This window comes from Salmo salar, chromosome ssa26 (genome assembly GCF_905237065.1).
Source record: "Salmo salar chromosome ssa26, Ssal_v3.1, whole genome shotgun sequence".
Taxonomy (NCBI): Eukaryota; Metazoa; Chordata; class Actinopteri; order Salmoniformes; family Salmonidae; genus Salmo; species Salmo salar.
In genome coordinates this window covers 6,300,587-6,320,727 of record NC_059467.1, presented here as the reverse complement: position 1 = coordinate 6,320,727, position 20,141 = coordinate 6,300,587, and the positions used below count along the sequence as shown (strand labels likewise).

Genomic DNA, 20,141 nt, shown 5'->3' with positions numbered 1-20,141 from the left:
CAATCCTAGAACAACAGCAAAGGACCTTGTGAAGATGCTGGAGGAAACAGGTACAAAAGTATCTACACTGCTCAAAAAAAAGGGAACACTAAAATAACACATCCTAGATCTGAATGAATGAAATAATGTTATGAAATACTTTTATCTTTACATAGTTGAATGTGCTGACAACAAAATCACACAAAAATAATCAATGGAAATCCAATTTATCAACCCATGGAGGTCTGGATTTGGAGTCACACTCAAAATTAAAGTGGAAAACCACACTACAGGCTGATCCAACTTTGATGTAATATCCTTAAAACAAGTCAAAATGAGGCTCAGTAGTGTGTGTGGCCTCCATGTGCCTGTATGACCTCCCTACAACGCCTGGGCATGCTCCTGATGAGGTGGCGGATGGTCTCCTGAGGGATCTCCTCCCAGACCTGGACTAAAGCATCCGCCAACTCCTGGACAGTCTGTGGTGCAACATGGCGTTGGTGGATGGAGCGAGACATGATGTCCCAGATGTGCTCAATTGGATTCAGGTCTGGGGAAAGGGCGGGCCAGTCCATAGCATCAATGCCTTCCTCTTGCAGGAACTACTGACACACTCCAGCCACATGAGGTCTAGCATTGTCTTTCATTAGGAGGAACCCAGGGCCAACCGCACCAGCATATGGTCTCACAAGGGGTCTGAGGATCTCATCTCGGTACCTAATGGCAGTCAGGCTACCTCTGGCGAGCACATGGAGGGCTGTGCGGCCCCCCAAAGAAATGCCACCCCACACCATGACTGACCCACCGCCAAACCGGTCATGCTGGAGGATGTTGCAGGCAGCAGAACGTTCTCCACGGCGTCTCCAGACTGTCACGTCTGTCAAATGTGCTCAGTGTGAACCTGCTTTCATCTGTGAAGAGCACAGGGCGCCAGTGGCGAATTTGCCAATCTTGGTGTTCTCTGGCAAATGCCAAACGTCCTGCACGGTGTTTGGCTGTAAGCACAACCCCCACATGTGGACGTCGGGCCCTCATACCACCCTCATGGAGTCTGTTTCTGACCGTTTGAGCAGACACATCCACATTTGTGGCCTGCTGGAGGTCATTTTGCAGGGCTCTGGCAGTGCTCCTCCTTGCACAAAGGCGGAGGTAGCGGTCCTGCTGCTGGGTTGTTGCCCCCCTACGGCCTCCTCCACGTCTGCTGATGTACTGGCCTGTCTCCTGGTAGCGCCTACATGCTCTGAACACTACGCTGACAGACACAGCAAACCTTCTTGCCACAGCTTGCATTGATGTGCCATCCTGGATGAGCTGCACTACCTGAGCCACTTGTGTGGGTTGTAGACTCCGTCTCATGTTACCACTACAGTGAAAGCACCGCCAGCATTCAGAAGTGACCAAAACATCAGCCAGGAAGCATAGGAACTGAGAAGTGGTCTGTGGTTACCACCTGCAGAACCACTCCTTTATTGGGGGTGTCTTGCTAATTGCCTATAATTTCCACCTGTTTATTTCATTTGCACAACAGCATGTGAAATGTATTGTCAATCAGTGTTGCTTCCTAAGTGGACAGTTTGATTTCACAGAAGTGTGATTGACTTGGAGTTACATTGTGTTGTTTAAGTGTTCCCTTTATTTTTTTTGCAGTATATATCCACAGTAAACCGAGTCCTATATTGACATAACCTGAAAGGCCGCTCAGCAAGGAAGAAGCCACTGCTCCAAAACCGCCATAAAAATGCCAGACTACGGTTTGCAACTGCACACGGGGACAAAGATCGTACTTTTTGGAGAAATGTCCTCTGGTCTGATGAAACAAAAATACAACTGTTTGGCCATAATGACCATCGTTATGTTTGGAGGAAAAAGGGGGAGGCTTGCAAGCCGAAAAACACCATCCCAACCGTGAAGCACAGCGGTTTCAGCATCATGTTGTGTTGGTGCTTTGCTGCTGGAGGGACTGGTGCACTTCACAAAATAGATAGCATCATGAAGTGGGAAAATTATGTGGATATATTGACGCAACATCTCAAGACATCAGTCAGGAAGTTAAAGCTTGGTCACAAATGGGTCTTCCAAATGGACAATGACCCCAAGCATACTTCCAAAGTTGTGGCAAAATGGCTTACGGACAACAAAGTCAAGGTATTGGAGTGGCCATCACAAAGCCCTGACCTCAATCCAATAGAACATTTGTGGGCAGAACTGAAAAAGTGTGTGCGAGCAAGGAGGCCTACAAGCCTGACTCAGTTACACCAGCTCTGTCAGGAGGAATGGGCCAACATTCACCCAACGTATTGTGGGAAGCTTGTGTAAGGCTACCCAAAAAGTTTTGACCCAAGTTAAACAATTTAAAAGCAATGCTACCAAATACTAATTGGGTGTATGTAAACTTCTGACCCACTGGGAATGTGATGAAAGAAATAAAAGCTGAAATAAATAATTCTCTACTATTATTCTGACATTTCACATTCTTAAAATAAAGTGGTGATCCTAACTGACCTAAGACAGGGAATTTTTAAAACTGAGTTTAAATGTATTTGGCTAAGGTGTATGTAAACTTCCGACTTCAACTGTATGTATATAAAACAAAAGCTAGACAATCAGGGTGCTTTGAAATTCCAAAAGCGCATAGAGAAAAATCTGTTGCACATTTTGATGGTCAGGAAATATAATACTGTTTAAGTGTGGCCCTCCGGACCTTGGTTGAAGACTGGATCTGGCTAGCTGGGCAAAATGAGTTTGACACCCCTGGTGTGGAGGGTTAGGGAGGGCAAGGAAGAGGAGACTATTCCTCTGCAGATGAGGAGAGAAGAGTAAAAAGGGAGGGGTTGTGGATGTCCAGAGTATGGGGTAGGGGTCTTGATGGAGCTCAGGCGGGTAGAGAGAGGGGGTAGAGAGGCGTGGAGGGTGAGGCCTTACCTGTGCAGATGGAGCCGTTCCCCACATAGCCAGGCTTACAGGAGCACAGGTGGCCTCTGATGGTGTTGGTGCAGATGGCATTGTCATCACAGGAGCTCTGCCCACTGGCACACTCGTCATGTTCTGAGGGAGAGATGCAGCAGAGTCAGACTACTCAGCAGTGTCTGTCTGTTTGTCTGTCTGTAAGCGTATAGACTACTCAGCAGTGTGAGAGTGTGTTTGTATCATGAATGCATGTTTGTGTTTTATAATGTTTTTGTTCATGTCTGTTTGTATGTCGCACATGCATCCCTCCTGTAGGGTCATTGTCAGTTGTTTTCATTCAACAGTGTACTGTCGACTATCTTCCTCCCAGATCTGAGCTGCTGTACTGAGGGGCTGGTCTGAGAATTTAGCCTCAGGGAATAGGGAGTGGGTTTGCACCACAGGCAGTGTATGATCAAACACCATCTGTAGCCGCTCATGACTGCAAAAAAATCAATCTCATTTACTCGCCTACTTCTGGGAATCCATGACAGGTTGTGTAACACAAACACAGCCAAAAGTTATCTTGAATACAGTTAACGATTCAAACTTCGCCACACACTTGATTTTACACTGCGTAAATACCAACGGTGGTAAACTGTATGCGTTCCGGTGGAAGTTCATTAATTTCAATGGGAGGCAATCCATACTGCTGCTTTCCAATCTGCTGGACTCGACTCCGGTAAGTACAGGGTGTACTTCAATAAAATGTTTCAACTTGTATGTTGCTTTGCCTTGTGGTCTTTGAAACATAAGTGGATTAACCACCGAAGATGTTGCAAATGTGTAGTGTTCAACTACAGTATGTGTTTATGGGATAGCAACAAGAAAACTTTTGAAAGCTCAATACATTTACTTGAAAAATACAAGATCAAAGTTTATGATGTTTAGAATTCTATGCAATTATGTTTTGTATGTATTCTATGCCATTGCTATTGCTGATTATATTCATAATAAGGTTGTGGGCTGTAGCCTGTTATTAGTAGGTCTATTGTACTTTTTACAATTGATTATCGCTATCATTATTATAGTAATGGAGGCTAGCTACTCCCATAGCTGTGGGAAGTAGTTTGGGGGTGGGGGTTCTGCGATTTTGTTTATTTTTTAATTGATGACATTGTGCAGTGCGTGCTCCCTTGCGCTCCCCCAGCACTACACAAGAAATCAGGGGTGTAGTGCTGGGGGAGCGCGAGGGAGCACGAAAAACTATTGAATGACAAAACAAATAAATATGTAGGCTACAGCAGCCTAGAGGTAGGTAAATGGTGGTTTCTTCCCTGTCTTATCTCTGACGAAGGAGGAAGAACTGTAGGCTACATGTGTGCACTGAATAGGCCCATCGGAGTCTTGACAACGTCAGAAAGTTAAAAAAAAATTCATATTCACCTCTGCCTTAATGTTCATAAAACTCCACTGACCTGCTCTTCCGCAGTGGAACCCAGAATGATATGTGACCACTTGGTTACAACGACACGGTTCTGCAAAGGACACCCAAACCAGAGTGGCCAATGTAAAGCCCAAGAGCCTGACCGTCTCTGGAAGTTGCTGTATCCCTGCTTGAGATCTTTAGCCAATATTGGCAATTGGTTGAGATGCAGGGCCTGTTAGAGCTGTAACATAATAAAAAATAACTTGTAGACTGCAGTTTTTTATGTCCAAGAATACAAATGTAAAATAAAAACGTATTTGGGGGGGCCAAATAAAATCATCCGCAGGCCAAATTCGGCCTGTGATCCACAAGTTGGAGAACCATGCATTAGACAGTCTCAGAGTAGTTTCCCCAAGTGTCTCCTGACCAGAAATGCTGGGGCCGGCTTCTGTCAATCTGGGATCTAATATTTTCTATAAAGAATCGTAAAAACTTTTCGCAGAGATCAGGGGATGCAAGCATGTCACTGTTCGGGTTGGCACCAGCAACTCACTCGATTGTCTTAAACAGAATTTTCCAGTTGAGGGATTTCTCAGAGATCAGGGTAGAGAAGTGTTTCGCTCTTGCATCTTTTACTGAAGCATTGTAATTTCTCATCAGATCCTTTATTATCTCATAGAATACTTAAAGTTTGCTGGCCTTCCATTTACATTCAGCTAAATGGCACTGTCACACCCTGATCTGTTTCACCTGTCCTTGTGATTGTCTCCACCCACTCCAGGTGTCGCTTATTTTCCCCAGTGTATTTATCCCTGTGTTTCCTGTCTCTGTGCCAGTTCGTCTTGCATGTTTGTCAAGTCAACCAGTGTGTTTTTTCCCGTACTCCTTTTTCTCTTCTCTTCGCTAGTCCTCCCGGTTTTGACCCTTGCCTGTTTTCTGGACTCCATTCCCGCCTGCCTGCCCGCCCTTCGGTACCTACTGGACTTGACCTTTTGCCTGTACACGACCATTTGTTACGTTCACTTTATAAAGCACGAGTGTGGTCATTAAACCAGGGTGAGACTATGCCAGACAATTTAATCTTGATTTTAACTGGTGCCACTGAGTCTAAAGTAGCCTGACATACAGTATGTCATTGAAACTTTTCACCAAATCATTGGTGTGAAGACCGAGAACAGGATCAGTGGTAGAGGACAAAAAAGCATTCAGGAATTTCCTAGCAGTTGTGGAGTTAACCTCTTGACGGTCGCCTAGGATAGGGGGCGCTACAGCGATTTTTGAAAGAAATTTGTGCCCATTTTAAACAGCCTCCTACTCAAACTCAGAAGCTAGGATATGCATGTAATTAATACTTGTGGATAGAAAACACGCTAAAGTTTCTAAAACTGTTTGAATGGTGTCTGTGAGTATAACAGAACTCATATGGCAGTCAAAACCCCGAGACCGATCGTAACAGGATGTGGAATTCTGAATTGCGGACTCAACTTCATCACTTTGCCTATAAATCACACCGTGAGCAATGGTTCATTGAGCACTTCCTATTGCTTCCACTAGATGTCCCCAGTCTTTACAAAGTGGTTTGAGTCTCCTACTGTGAAAACTGACTGAATGAGATGCTGTGGAAAGTGATCACATGAGGAGGGCCATCACCATTATGATGCCGGCGCCCCTGGCTACCCTCCCCTTTCAAAACGTTTTGAAAGACAATGCAATCGTCCCCCTTGAATCTTATTGGAGCTCTGGTTGAAAAAGGCCCTAAAGATTTATGTTATACAACGTTTGACATGTTTGAACGAACCTAAATTAAAAAAAAAATGCATTTTATTGAAAGAGGAGTCCCGCAGCCGACGGAAGTTTTGGAGCAGCCTTCAGAACACGCTAACAAGAACAAGCTATTGGGACGTAAAGGATTAACTTTTTCGAACGAAAATACATTTGTTGTGGACCTGGGATTACTGGAAGTGCTTTCTGATGAAGATAATCAAAGGTAAGGGATTATAGACAATAGTATACAAGAGTAGATTTGATATGCGATTGTTCCAAGATGGCGCTGACCTGTAACGGTAGCCTATTTTTCTGAGTATCGCATCCCCTTTTATCGCAAAGTGTGATTACCCAGTAAAGTTATTTTTAAATCTGGCATTACAGGTGCTTTCAATATTCATCTATAAATCTTAGAATGACAATATTACATTTTAAAAATGTTTTCGAATAGTAATTTAGTAAATTGTAGCGCTGTTTCACCGGATGCATTTGAGGGAAAATAGTTAGTCAACGTCACGCGCCGATGTAAAATGCTGTTTTTATATATAAATATGAACTTTATCGAACAAAAGAATGCATGTATTGTGTAACATGATGTCCTAGGAGTGTCATCTGATGAAGATTGTCAAAGGTTAGTGCTGCATTTAGCTGTTTTTTGGTTATTTGTGATGCATGTGGTTGGTCGGAAAATGGCTATGTGGCTACTTTTACGATATACTCCTCTAACATAATCTAATGTTTTGCTTTTGCTGTAAAGCCTTTTTGAAATCGGACAACATGGTTCGATTCAGGAAAGGTGTATCTATAAAAACGATATAACATAGTCCTATATTTGAACAAAAAAAAAATTACATTTTGTTATGCTAATGGCGATAGGATTTTTCGCTGGAGGTCCGTCCCGAGCCCGACCAGGGGTTAATGATGCAAGAGCGAGTTGGGACTGACACATTTTTAGGAGGATGAGGAGAAAGCATTCTAAAAACAATACTGAGATGGCTAGAGACACATCAATAGTTTTTCAATATTCAGACCATGGGACAGCACAAGATCAAAAGTATGGCCTTTGTTGTGTGTAGGCCCTGTGGCATGTAGCACAAAGTTAAAGGATTCTAACATGATAAGAACATTTTCAACTAGTGCATTGTTTGGGCAACACGCATGAATGTTTAGGTCTCTAAGAATATTAACCCTGTCAGAGAATTCTGCAATGAACAAAATTTTAGGTTTAGGAGGGTGGTACACTAACATATACAAGATGGGCTGTTTCTTGTTCAAGCTAAAGATAAGCCTCTCAAATGAGGAAGATTCACCACATGACACAGGGCTACATATAAACTTGTCTCTATGAATGACGGCTACCCCACCACCACAGCGAGACAGCCTGGATTTCTGTAGATAAGAAAAGGCTGGAAGGGTAGTTTCAAAAGTGAAAGATGGTGCCGACAGAGAGGGCTGCCTCGCTTCTTGCTCTTAGGAAACGGGAAATGTATTATTTCTTACATTGTTAGGCCAGAATTTTTTTTGGTGTTATTACATACAGCCAGGAAGAACTATTGGATATCAAAGCGACGCGAACTCACCAGCACTACCATCATTACGACCAGGAATACGCACCCCCAGGGCAATTCCAGAAGCCAACCCAAAACAATGCTGGCGTAGGAGAGGTATTCGGAGTGGTCTTCTAGTCCAATTTAGGAGGCGCACACACCACCTACCGCTTCCGAGTATATTACTTGCTAATGTTCAGTCTCTGGATAATAAAGTTGACAAGCTCAGGGCGAGGGCCTCTTTCCAGTGAGACATCAGGGATTGTAACATTCACGGAAACATGGCTCTTGGGATATACTGTCTGAATCGGTCCAGCCAGTGGGATTCTCAGTTCATCGCGCAGACAGGAATAAATATCTCTCCGGGAAGAAGGGCGGGGGTGTATGTTTCGTGATTAATGACTCATGGTATAATTGTGATAACATACAGGAATTCAAGTCCTTTTGTTCACCTGATCTAGAATGCCACACAATCAAATGCCAACCGTATTATCTCACAAGATAATTTTCTTCGGTTATAGTGACGGCCTTGTATATCCCCCCTCAAGCTGATACCACGACAGCCCTCAAAGAAATCCACTGGACTTTAACTAGAAACTAGAAACCACATATCCTGAGACTGCATTTATTGTAGCTGGGGATTTTAACAAAGCAAGTTTGAGAAAAATGCTGCCGAAGTTCTATCAACATATTGACTGTAGAACTCCTGCTGCCGAAACACTCGACCACTGTTACGCCAACTTCCAGGATGCCTACAAGGCACTCCCCCGCCCTCCCTTCGGCAAATGTGACCATGACTACATTTTGCTCCTCCCTTCCTATAGGCAGAAACTCAAACAGGAAGTACCCGTGAGAAGGACTATCCAACGCTGGTCTGACCAATCGGAATCTACATGTACTCTTCAAAATGGTTTTGATTATGCAGACTGGGATATGTTCCGAGTGACTTCTGAGAATAACATTGACGAATACACTGATTCAGTGACTGAGTTTATCAGGAAGTGTATAGGAGATGTTGTACCCACTGTGACTATTAAAACCTACCTTAACCAGGGGCTCCCGAGTGGCGCAGTGATCTAAGGCACTGCATCTCAGTGCCTTAGGCCTCACTACAGTCCCTGGTTCGATTCCAAGCTTTATCACATCCGGCTGTGACTGGGAGTCCCATAGGGCAGCGCACAATTGGCCCAGCGTTGTCCGGGGTAGGCCGTCATTGTAAATAAGAATTTGTTCTTAACTGACTTGCCTAGTTAAATGAAGGTTAAATACCAATACATTTTAAAAACGTGGATAGATGGCAGCATTCGGGCAAAACTGCCACTGCATTTAACCATGGCAAGGTGACTGGGAATATGGCAGAATACAGACAGTGTAGTTATTCCCTCTACAGGGCAATCAAACAGGCAAAACGTCAGTATAGAGACAAAGTGGAGTCGCAATTCAACAGCTCCGACACGAAATGTATGTGGCAGGGTCTACAGACAATCACGCACTAAAAAAGGAAAACCAGCCACGTCATGGACACCGACGTCTTGCTTCCGGGCAAGCTAAACACCTTTTTTGCCCGCTTTGAAGGTAACACAGTGCTGATGTGGCCTGCTACCAAGGACTGTTCGCTCTCCTTCTCCGTGGCCAATGTGAGTAAGACAAGCGTGTTAGCCCTCGCAAGGCTGCAGGGTCCAGACGGCATCCCTAGCCGCGTCCTCAGCGCATGTGCAGACCAGCTGGCTGGTGTGTTTACGGACATGTTCTATCTCTCCCTATCCCAGTCTGCTGTCCACACATGCTTCAAGATGGCCACCATTGTTCCTGTACTCAAGAAAGCAAAGGTAACTGCCCTAAATGACTAGTCCAGGATCATATCACCTTTTTTTAACAAGCATTTTGCAACACCCACACTAAACACGTATATGTGACCAATAAAATGTGATTTGATATGATTTAGAGGACTAAAATCCAATCCTCTGGTTTACGACAAATTTCAGTTAGCATTAAAATATCAATGTCATTGAAAATGATAAAATCATTGCATATGAACAACTTCTTATTTAGAAATCTTACATTCAATAAAACGATCTTGACATGGATAGCTGCCGGATTGACAGAGGTATTCAGTGGAGTTAGAGGAACATATATTAGGTTACTTACATTTAACGCACTACGGGACCTAATATGCTTTCCATGTCCTCTGTTGCTAATTATGACAGGGAGGACTGGAGCACTACCTGACACAGGCCGTCAGTCTCTAAAACAGTTTGCAATGTTTCTGAAAATAATTATTGAACCCCTGTGGTTAGGGTAAATCCAGTCTTGTTTAAAAATGCTCTCATAGCAAATCCTGTCATTTATTCAGGTGCTCGTTTAGGGCAATGAGGTGGCTGAAATGTTCCGAACCCCTTCGATAGCATGGGAGGGAGCCAGAGATAATTATTCTCTTCCTTGTGCTAGCGAGGGTGGGATTTTTTGTTGTTGTAGTCATCCCTCAGATTGCCTAAAGGGAAGGTTGTTAAAACCTATGTGAGTGACGATGGTGTCAAAATTAGAGTAGTTGGCCAGAACCTTAGGCAGGAGGGAATTGATGTCTCGACACGGGCTCCCAGGTAACAGTGGACCTTGGTTAGTCCACAGACCATAGGCAGGCCAAAATCTCTCACCATCGAGCTGCCCACAATGATGGACATGATGGAATCCAAAGGGGAAGGAAAAGGGGGAGTGGGATGGGACTGCATCAGGCAGGGGGATGGAGCCTTCTAGCCAGGCTAGCCAGACTCTTTGCACCAGCAGCAGTGGGTGACTTCGGAAGCCCCAGGAAGGTGAAGGATGACCCGAGACCCTTCTGGCTTGAGTCAGTGACCTGCTGAACAGTGGTAACCGTGGGGGAGGGTGCCACTGGTTGGCTACCGGCTATTGGTACACTCCCAGGATCATGGCTGACTCTTGGGGCCGGTAGGTCCTCCTTCAGCGGGACAACTAGATTGGATCATCCAGGACAGATGGAGATGGCCAAACTGCCTCCCTCCCAGCCTCCTACGCCTGGCCAGTGTCCAGCCACCCATGCTCAGTGAAGTTGAGCTGTCCAGTGGATTGGAACAGAGTAACGCACTGTTCGAACAGACTCATCAGCACCTTGACTGTTGGAGGCACTCAAGACTGAGATGCAATTTGCCTGAGTTGCAGCCAGGTCGATGAACTTGAAAGCAGGTCCTGCTTTTGCCACAGCTGAGCTAGCAACCGCAGAATCTCTTCCCGAAGCTGCTTGATGGTGATGCATTTAGGCCAGAGAAACACAAGTCAATTTATCAGTTCCACTTTTTCTCCCTCTTTTATGGAAATCATCTCGCACCTATCACATTTGTGCCCAGCCATGGATAGAAGCACCAGTGGGCTAGCACTTCTAGCCTAAGCCATTAGCTTGACCGCTACCAGCCAACTATTAAGCTATTTAGTGGGATCCCGGGACACAAACGTGCATTCCCAGCAGCAAAAACTAACCACATCGCTGAATCCGTAGCTGTTTCTTAAAAACATATTTCATAAAAACAACAAACCGAGTGTGACTAACATTCACCACTTAGCTACTCGCTCTGATGACATATCAATACTCTATTTCACAGAGTGACAACAGTGAGTCCACACATTTTGGTATGTGACCCCAGTAGGAATTGTACCCACGACTCTGGTGTTGCTAGTGTTGGTGTTGTTCATATTACTGTAAAATACAATACATTATTACCATACAGGTGGAAGATGTATGATTTCTATACCCAGGAATGTATGGCCCTCATTCAGGCATGCAATGACAACAATCCAGACCTACAGTATGTCAGGCTTCGTTTTGTAATGCTAATAGGTTTTTACCTTTGCCAAAAGACAGGCTTGACGCTAACTAGTGCCTGCTAAACATTGTTTCTTTCATTCCTTTAATTTGTTTAATTTGATTACAGTACACCTATGTTGTAATTGTATTTGAATAACACGTATTAGTATAACTTGTGAAGCAACAGTACACACTTTAAATCTTCAACATACTTCTGACTTTTAATTATTTATATTCTTCTGCAAACTACTCCTCTAACACCGTTTAACCCTGTAGACCCCAATAGAATTGTAGAATGCTGCTGTAGATTACTGAGAATTTTCAATATAAAGCAACTTTTCTCACACATGTCAAACAAACAGACATAGCTCAAAAACAAAGAGCAAATGACAATTACAAGTTCAGATTTGAATTAGTGGAAGATGTCAGCTGTAGCTGACTTGTGTCAAAAGTAGCATTTTTACAATTACAGTGAATGGAATGTTGGAAGTGATGATGTCACAATGGGACCTTTAGAATGTTGAGGAAATCCCATGAAAGTGGATGGAGGACAAAAAGTTGAATAGTTTAAAAAGTATAAATGATATGAAGACCAGTCAACACGTTTTAAAGTTTGAACTGTGCTTCTAGCTCTTGTGCCCTTCAAACTTCACCAGGAAGTGACCACCTGTCAAATTATGAGTAACAACTCGGTCCACACCCCTTGGTGCCACACTCTTGGCTCCCCACTTCCTGCCACTGTAGCCATAACAAAGTGACCGCACAAGCTGCATTTTGAATGCCTTCAGGGACCAGCGCCTGTGGTTTCTGGGAAGAGGCCTTTGCAGGGTCCCCTACGCTGGTCTACTAATGCCGCCGTCAGGGTACCATACATACATAGGAACCAATATGCCACGCAACCGCTTTGAGCAGCTATATTCCAACCAGAAGCCATGGATTACTGGCAACAACCGCACCGAGCTAAAGGCTAGGGCTGCCGCTTTCAAGTGGGACACTAATTCGATCTCTTATAAGAAATACCGCTATGCCCAGAAATACCTCTATGCAGCCGTGACCTGCCCAGTGACGCGAGTCTACAAGATGAGCTAAATGCCTTTTATGCTCACTTCAAGACAAGCAACACTGAAGCATGCATGAGTGCGCCAGCTGTTCCGGTCGACTGTGATCACGCCAAGTTCCTTGGTGTTGTAGTGGTCTGGGTGTAGCTGGTACAGAGGAGTCAGGCGCAGGACAGCAGAGATGAGTAACACAAGTAACTTTACTCAAATATTCCAATAACATGTCGTAATACCAAGCCCACAATAATGGACCGAACATACATAAAACAATCACGTCGACCGCCGAACGTCACCCGAACAAGGAGAGGGACCGACTTCGGTGGAAGTCGTGACAGGTTTCCACATCACCAACAAACTATTATGGTCCAAACACACCATGACAGTCGTGAAGAGGGCAAAATAACATATTTTCCTCCTCGGGAAACTGGAAAGATTTGGCATGGGTCCCCAGATCCTCAAAAAGTCATACAGCTACACCATTGAAAGCATCCTGACCAGTTGCATCACCGCCTAGTATGGCAACTGCTTGGCATCCGACCATAAGGCGCTACAGAGGGTACTGCATACGGCCCAGTACATCATTGGTGCCAAGTTTCCTGCCATCCAGGACCTACATACTAGGCAGTGTCAGAGGAAGGCCCAAAAAATTGTCAAAGACTCCAGTCACCCAAGTCATAGACCGTTCTCTCTGCTACCGCACGGAAAGCGGTACCGAAGCGCCAAGTCTAGGTCCCAAAGGCTCCTTAACAGCTTCTACCCCCAAGCCATAAGACTAAAGAACAATTAATCAAATGGCCACCCGGACTATTTACACACCTGTTGTATTCTGGAGATGTGACAAATAATTTGATTTGATTTGTATGTACTGTATATTCAACAAATGAAACAGACAAATTTTACAAAGTAAGCTGTGTGAATGGTGAGACTTGGCACAGACACACTCTCTAGTGTGTTCTCCCTCTTCCTCCTCCTCTCCATGTTGATCTTCCTCTCCATGTTCCTCTCGCTCCACTCTCCTCTTCCTCCTCTTCATTATCTCCCTCCACTCTCCTTTCGCTCCACACCATCCTCCTCTTCCTCCTTGTTCCACATCTCTATCCCTCCAAGCATCTCTAACTCCTCTTCCTCCCGGCCTTTTGCTGCTGAGGCCCAACTCTCCACATCACTTCCCTCCCTTTTCACACACTCTCTCACTCTCCCTTCCTCGCTTTATTTTTCTCAGTCTTACACCTACTCTGTTATAGTCACCTTTTAGGAGTTTATAATAAACTAAATCATGATGCTATACGTCACTTTCATTCAGTAAAACAAAATCCCATTCACACATACATATACAGTATCATCATAAAGCTATACAGCACTTGCATTCAATCAATCAATCATCAATCAAAATTATTTAATAAATCCCTTAGTGGAGAGATTGTTTCTCTGTTCATTGTGTGTTTGTCAGACTGATGGATAATCAGACAGGATAGAGCACACAAAGACATTCATAGATGGCCAGCAGGATTAGATTATAACCGTAAAGGCTATATTTGGTACACACACCTCAAGACCCATGGTCAAATTACTTAGTTAGCTGGTTGTCTTTGTAGGGGGGATTGAGACGATCAAGTGACAAATACAAATCAAATCAAATGTTAGTAGTCACATACAAATGTTTAGCAGATATTGCGGGTGTTATTGCGGGTGTAGCAAAATGCTAGCTTCAAACAGTGCAGTAATATCTAACAATTCACAACAATACACACAATACACACATTCTAAAATTAAAAGAGTGGAATTAAGGAATATATAAATATTAGGATGAGCAATGTCAGAGTGGCATAGACTAAAATACAGTAGAATACAGTACATACATATGAGATGAGTAAAGCAAAAATATTGAAACATTATTAGAGTGACTAGTGTTCCATTATTAAAGTGGCCAGTGATCTATGTGTGTATATATAAGCAGCCTCTAAGGTGCAGGGTTATGTAACCAGGAGGAAGCCACCAAGTGATGGCTATTTAACAGTCTGATTGCCTTGAGATCGAAGCTGTTTTTTAGTCTCTCGGTCCCAGCTTTGATGCACCTGTACTGACCTCACCTTCTGGATGATAGTGGCAGGTAGCCTAGTGGTTAGAGCGTTGAGCCAGTAACTGAAAGGTTGCTAGATCGAATCCCCAAGCTGACAAGCTAACAATCTGTTGTTCTGCCCCTGAACAAGGCAGTTAACCCACTGTTCCTAGGCTGTTATTGTAAATAAGAATTTGTTCTTAACTGACTTGCCTAGTTAAATAAAGGTTAAATAAAGAAAATAGCATGGTGAACAGGCAGTGTTTTTTTTCCCCTTGTTGATCTTTTTGGCCTTTTTGTGATATTGGGTGCTGTAAGTGTCCTGGAGGGCAGGTAGTTTGCCCGCAGTTTTGCGCCCGCACCACCCTCTGGAAAGCCCTGCGGTTGTGGGCGGTGCAGTTGCCATAGCAGGCGATGATACAGCCCGACAGGATGCTCTCAATCATGCATCTGTAAAAGTTTTTGAGGGTTTTAGGTGCCAAGACACATTTCTTCAGCCTCTTCACCACACTGTCTGTGTTGGTGGACCTTTTCAGGTCGCCAGTGATGTGTATGCCGAGGAACTTGAAACTTTCCACCTGCTCCACTGCGGTCCTGATGATGTGGATAGGGGCGTGCTCCCCCTGTTGTTTCCCGAAGTCCACGATTAGCACCTTTGTTTTGTCAACATTGAATGAGAGGTTATTTTCCTGGCAACACACTCACAGGGCCCTCTCCTCCTCCATGTAGGCTGTCTCGTCATTGTTGGTAATCAGGCCTACTAGCACTTCATGATGAGAGAAGTGAGTGCTACGGGGTGATAGTCATTTAGGTCAGTTACCTTTGTTCCTGTATCCAAGAAAGCAATGGTGGGCATCTTGAAGCAAGTAGGTACAGCAGACTGGGCTAGGGAGAGATTGAATATGTCCCTAAACACTCCAGCCAGCTCGTCTGCACATGCTCTGAGGACACTGCTAAGGATGCCGTCTGGGCCGGCAGCCCTGCGAGGGTTAACACGCTTAAATGTCTTACTCACGTTGGCCACGGAGAGGGAGATCCCACAGTCCTTGGTAGCGGGCCGTGTCGGTGACACTGTGTTTTCCTCAAAGCGGGCGAAGAAGGTGTTAGCTTGTCCGGAAGCAAGACGTCGGTGTCCGCGACGTGGCTGGTTTTCCTTTTGTAGTCTGTGATTGTCTGTAGTTCCTGCCACATATGTCTCGTGTCTGAGCCGTTGAATTGCGACTCCACTTTGTCTTTATTAAGATGTTTTACCTGTTTGATTGCCTTACGGAGGGAATAACATACAGTTTGTATTCTGCCATATTCCCAGTCACCTTGTCATGGTTAAATATGGTGGTTCGCACTTTCATTTTGGTGCGAATGCTGCCATCTATCCACAGTTTCTGATTAGGGTAGGTTTGAATAATCACAGTGGGTACAACATCTCCTATACACTTCCTGATAAACTCAGTCACCGTGTCCGTGTATTCGTCAATTTTATTCTCAGAAGATACCCGGAACTGCGTTGCGAGCAAAGCACAATGTTGCTCAACTCGCGTTTTCTTGCCTGACAGACATCTACAGAGTTAGATAATGTTAGTTGATTAGTAACAATGATGGGACAATTTCCAAATTAATAGCACCAGTAGAAACAGGAACTTCTTGGCAGCTATGTCAGAAAAGATCACTGCAACTCAATACAACTTGAGCTCCACTGTGCTGGCTTCTAACATAACATGACAGTTAAGCAAGCTGTCAAATGATAGGAAACATGACAAACTGTAGGGACCGATGCTGGGAGACGATCCGGCTGAGGTGTGGGAGCCCGATGATCCGGCTGAGGCGTGGGAGCCCGACGAGCTGGCTGAGGCATGATGTGGGATGGGAGCCTGATGAGCCGGCTGAGGCGTAGGAGCCCAGTGAGCCAGCTAGGCATCCCACCTGGGAAAGCCTGACGGGGCAGCCGAGGTATGGCGTTGGACTAGCCGGCCGAGGCGTGGGAGCCCGACGATGCGGCCGAGGCGTGGGAGCCCGACGATGCGGCCGAGGCGTGGGAGCCCAACGAGCTGGCTGAGGCGTGGGAGCCCGACAAGCCGGCTGAGGCATGACGTGGGATGGGAGCCTGCTGAGGCGTAGGAGCCCAGTGAGCCAGCTGGGGCATGATGTGGGATGGGAGCCTGCCAAGCCAACCAAGGCAAGGAAATCTCTCATGCCAGCTAAGGCACCCCTGGTTCCATCGGTGGCGGTACCCAGACCCGATGTCAAAACCAACAACAAAAAACAAGAACTCCCTGATGCTTCAAATAGTGGGGTCAGCATTCTGTAGGGACCAATGCTGGGAGACGAGAAGCAAGTACAGGGAGTGAACATTTAATGGATAACAGACAAGAAATAAACAAGGTCAGCGTCTGGACAGGGAAAAATGTAACGACATCAATTCTGACACAGGGAACAAACTGAGGAGCAGACCGATATAGAGTGGCAATCAAAAAGTAAAGGAGTCCAGGTGAGTCCAATGAGCGCAGATGCACGTAATGATGGTGACAGGTGTGCGTGTGGTCTGATGACACCAAGATTGAACTCTTTGGGTCTGAATGAAAAGCGTCACGTCTGGAGGACACCATGCTTCACCGGAGGGATTGTGCCAGGTTGTGGCAGCATCATGCTGTGGGGATGTTTTTTAGTGGCAGGGACTGGGAGACTAGTCAGGATCAAGGAAAAGATGCACAGAGATCCTTGATGAAAACCTGCTCCAGATCTCTCAGGACCTCAGACTGGGGCAAATATTCACCTTCCAACAGGACAATGACCCTAAGCACACAGCCAAGACAATGCAGGAATGGCTTTGGGACAAGTCTGAATGTCCTTGAGTGGTCCAGCCAGTGCCCGGACTTGAAAGCGATTGAACGTCTCTGGAGAGACCTGAAAATAGCTGTGCAGCAACGCTCCCCATTCAACCTGACAGAGCATGAGAGGATCTGAAGAAACGAATGGGAGAAACTCACCAAATACAGGTGGGCCAAGCTTGTAGCATCATACCCATGAACACTTGAGGCTGTAATGGCTACCAAAGGTGCTTCAACAAAGTACTGAGTAAAGGGTCTGAATACTTACAGTACCAGTCAAAAGTTAACACACCTATTCTTTCAAGGGTTTTTCTTTATTTTTTACTATTTTCTACATTGTAGAATAACAGTGAAGACAAACTATGATATAACACATATGGAATCATGTAGTAACCAACATTTTTTATTTTATGAGATTTTTCAAAGTAGCCACCTTTGACAACTTTGCACACTCTTGGCTTTCTCTCAACCAGCTTCAGGAGGTAGTCAGCTGGAATTAATTTCAATTAATAGGTGTGCCTTGTTAAATTAATTTGTGGAATTTCTTTGGCTCAAATGCATTAAGGAATCAGTTGTTGTGACAAGGTAGGGGTGGTAGACAGAAGATAGCCCTATTTGGTAAAAGACCAATATTATGGCAAGGACAGCTCAAATAAGCAAAGAGAAATGACAGTCCATCATTTCTTAAGACAAGGTCAGTCAATCCGCAACGTTTCAAGAACTTGAAAGTGCAGTTGCAAAAACCATCAAGCACTATGATGATACTGGCTCTCATGAGGACCACCAAAGGAAAGGAAGACCCAGAGTTACCTCTGCTGCAGAGGATAAGTTCATTAGAGTTACCAGCCTCTGTAACGCTAGGGCGTAGTGGGTGCAGAGTCAGGAGCAGGAGGCAGAGAATGCAGGGTAGTGTTATTTATTTAACACACAACGGCAAAACACAAGCCGCCCCAACAGCAAACTAGAGCGCACACCAAAACCAACGTGCCCAAACACATGGGACAAAAACAGGTTGGCGCAACATACGCACTCGCACTTCAAAAATACAAATGAGCGTGCATACACAAGCAATACAGTACCAAACAATCCCGCACACAGAGCAGGCGGGCCTCCTGGCTAAAATAGCCCAGCTAATCAGCCCAAACCAAAAACAGGTGCACACAATCAACAAAAAGGGGGAAAAGGAAATCAGTGGCAGCTAGTAGGCCGGCGACGACGACCGCCGAGCACCACCCGAACAGGAGGGGGAGCTACCTACGGTAGGAGTTGTGACAGCCTCATAAATTGCAGGCCAAATAAATGCTTCACAGAGTTCAAGTAACAGCCACATCTCAACATCAACTGATTAAAGACAACTGCGTTACACTCTCCCTGCCTCCTTCTCTGTGTTTGTGCTTTTATTTGCAGATTGGGGACAGGTGGAGCTGATTGGATCGCTAAGGTGACAAGTTGCATTTGGATTTGGGATCAACTAGGAGTTAAATGTTCCTGTTGCCCAATCCTGGCTCTCTCACTCCTCAAACACCATTTTGTTTTGTGATCTGGTTGATTAAGTTTTTGATTAGGTGCACCCTTTCAACACTTACACATTTGACCTTCATCCATGCATCTCCATTACACTCCTCACATGCCTACTTTCACACTTCACAGGTTAGCTTTCCTTTGTAGTTATTTAATATTTTTGTTAATCCTTAACTGCTAATGTGTGGACTCTCTTGCTTGTCACCAGCCAGGTTGTGACAAATGGGGGGCTATCTGGGATCTTGCCTTGGCTATTTTGACATTATCCCTAGTATATATGGTAATTGGTTAGTGCTAATTGGTGACTCTTTGGTGGGTCTTGTGGTTTGCTTAGTTCTGGTATTGTCCTAGAAGGCTTTATGGCTATTTGGCCATTTTGTATGTGCTATTGTGTATTGGGAGTTACATGTTGACTTGTTGAAGTTGTATGTTTAATCACACTTCAATTGGTTTAGAGAAATTGCCTTCTAAGGTATCGGTTTGATGACTTGTTTATTACAGGTTCTGATTTGGTGGAGCGAAGACCACGACGTCTCTCTTCCTGTACTGTCTAGAGACACTTTGTTCTGTTCCCTGTTGGTCATCGGATTATGGAGGTGAGGTGTCTTTGAATGACCGTGATGTTTTGAGGCAGACATAACTCATTGCCCAGAACTATGGTCTTTTCCCCCTGTTACACGTAGGTATAGTGGCGTGTTCCCACTGGAGACACGTGTGTTTTGAATTTTTGTGTGGTGATAGCGGTCCAAGCAGTTGTCTCGGGAGCACATCTGTGATTTGGGGTTGGTTACCAGCGAGCTGGTTCCTCCTTTGTGCCAGCAGGCTCTAGTGCATCAATACCTGCAGCAAAGCCACCCAAGACTATGGTTAGGATTTGGGTAAACTCAAGTAATGTTCATCTGTTTTTGCACTGTTAAATCAGCTATGTACTTCTTATTCTGTAGTCGATGTGCTCATTAGGGCAGTTCAAAGTTTGGGCTACTAATCTGTTCATTTGGTAGTAGCATTATGGCGTCTATTGAGGATTTTTGTCTGCTCCTTTTGAAGAGTTGCTTATGCAGTTTACAAAGGAACAGCTTTTGAAGTTGCGTGAGTATCATCATGTTGAGATTAGTGACAAATGTCTCAAGGATACAGTGAGGTCTATTCTGTCAGCTAATTTGCTTTCAGCTGGTATTTTGAAGGCAGAATTGAGTGAACCTAGTCCAGCTGTATTAATGTACCAATTGTGTCTCGTGCTGGTTTGACATTTGAGC

At 44.8% G+C, this 20,141-nt stretch overlaps 1 protein-coding gene across 1 annotated transcript in view; it reads right to left on the bottom strand.

The window, feature by feature from the left end:
* Positions 1-20,141, bottom strand: part of LOC106587057 (protein kinase C-binding protein NELL1) — a 493,867-nt gene that overhangs the window by 89,960 nt on the left and 383,766 nt on the right. Inside the window, exon 14 of the mRNA XM_014174942.2 lies at positions 2,902-3,024. Coding sequence (XP_014030417.2) covers positions 2,902-3,024 — 123 coding nt within the window. The remainder of the gene's footprint in view (positions 1-2,901; positions 3,025-20,141) is intronic.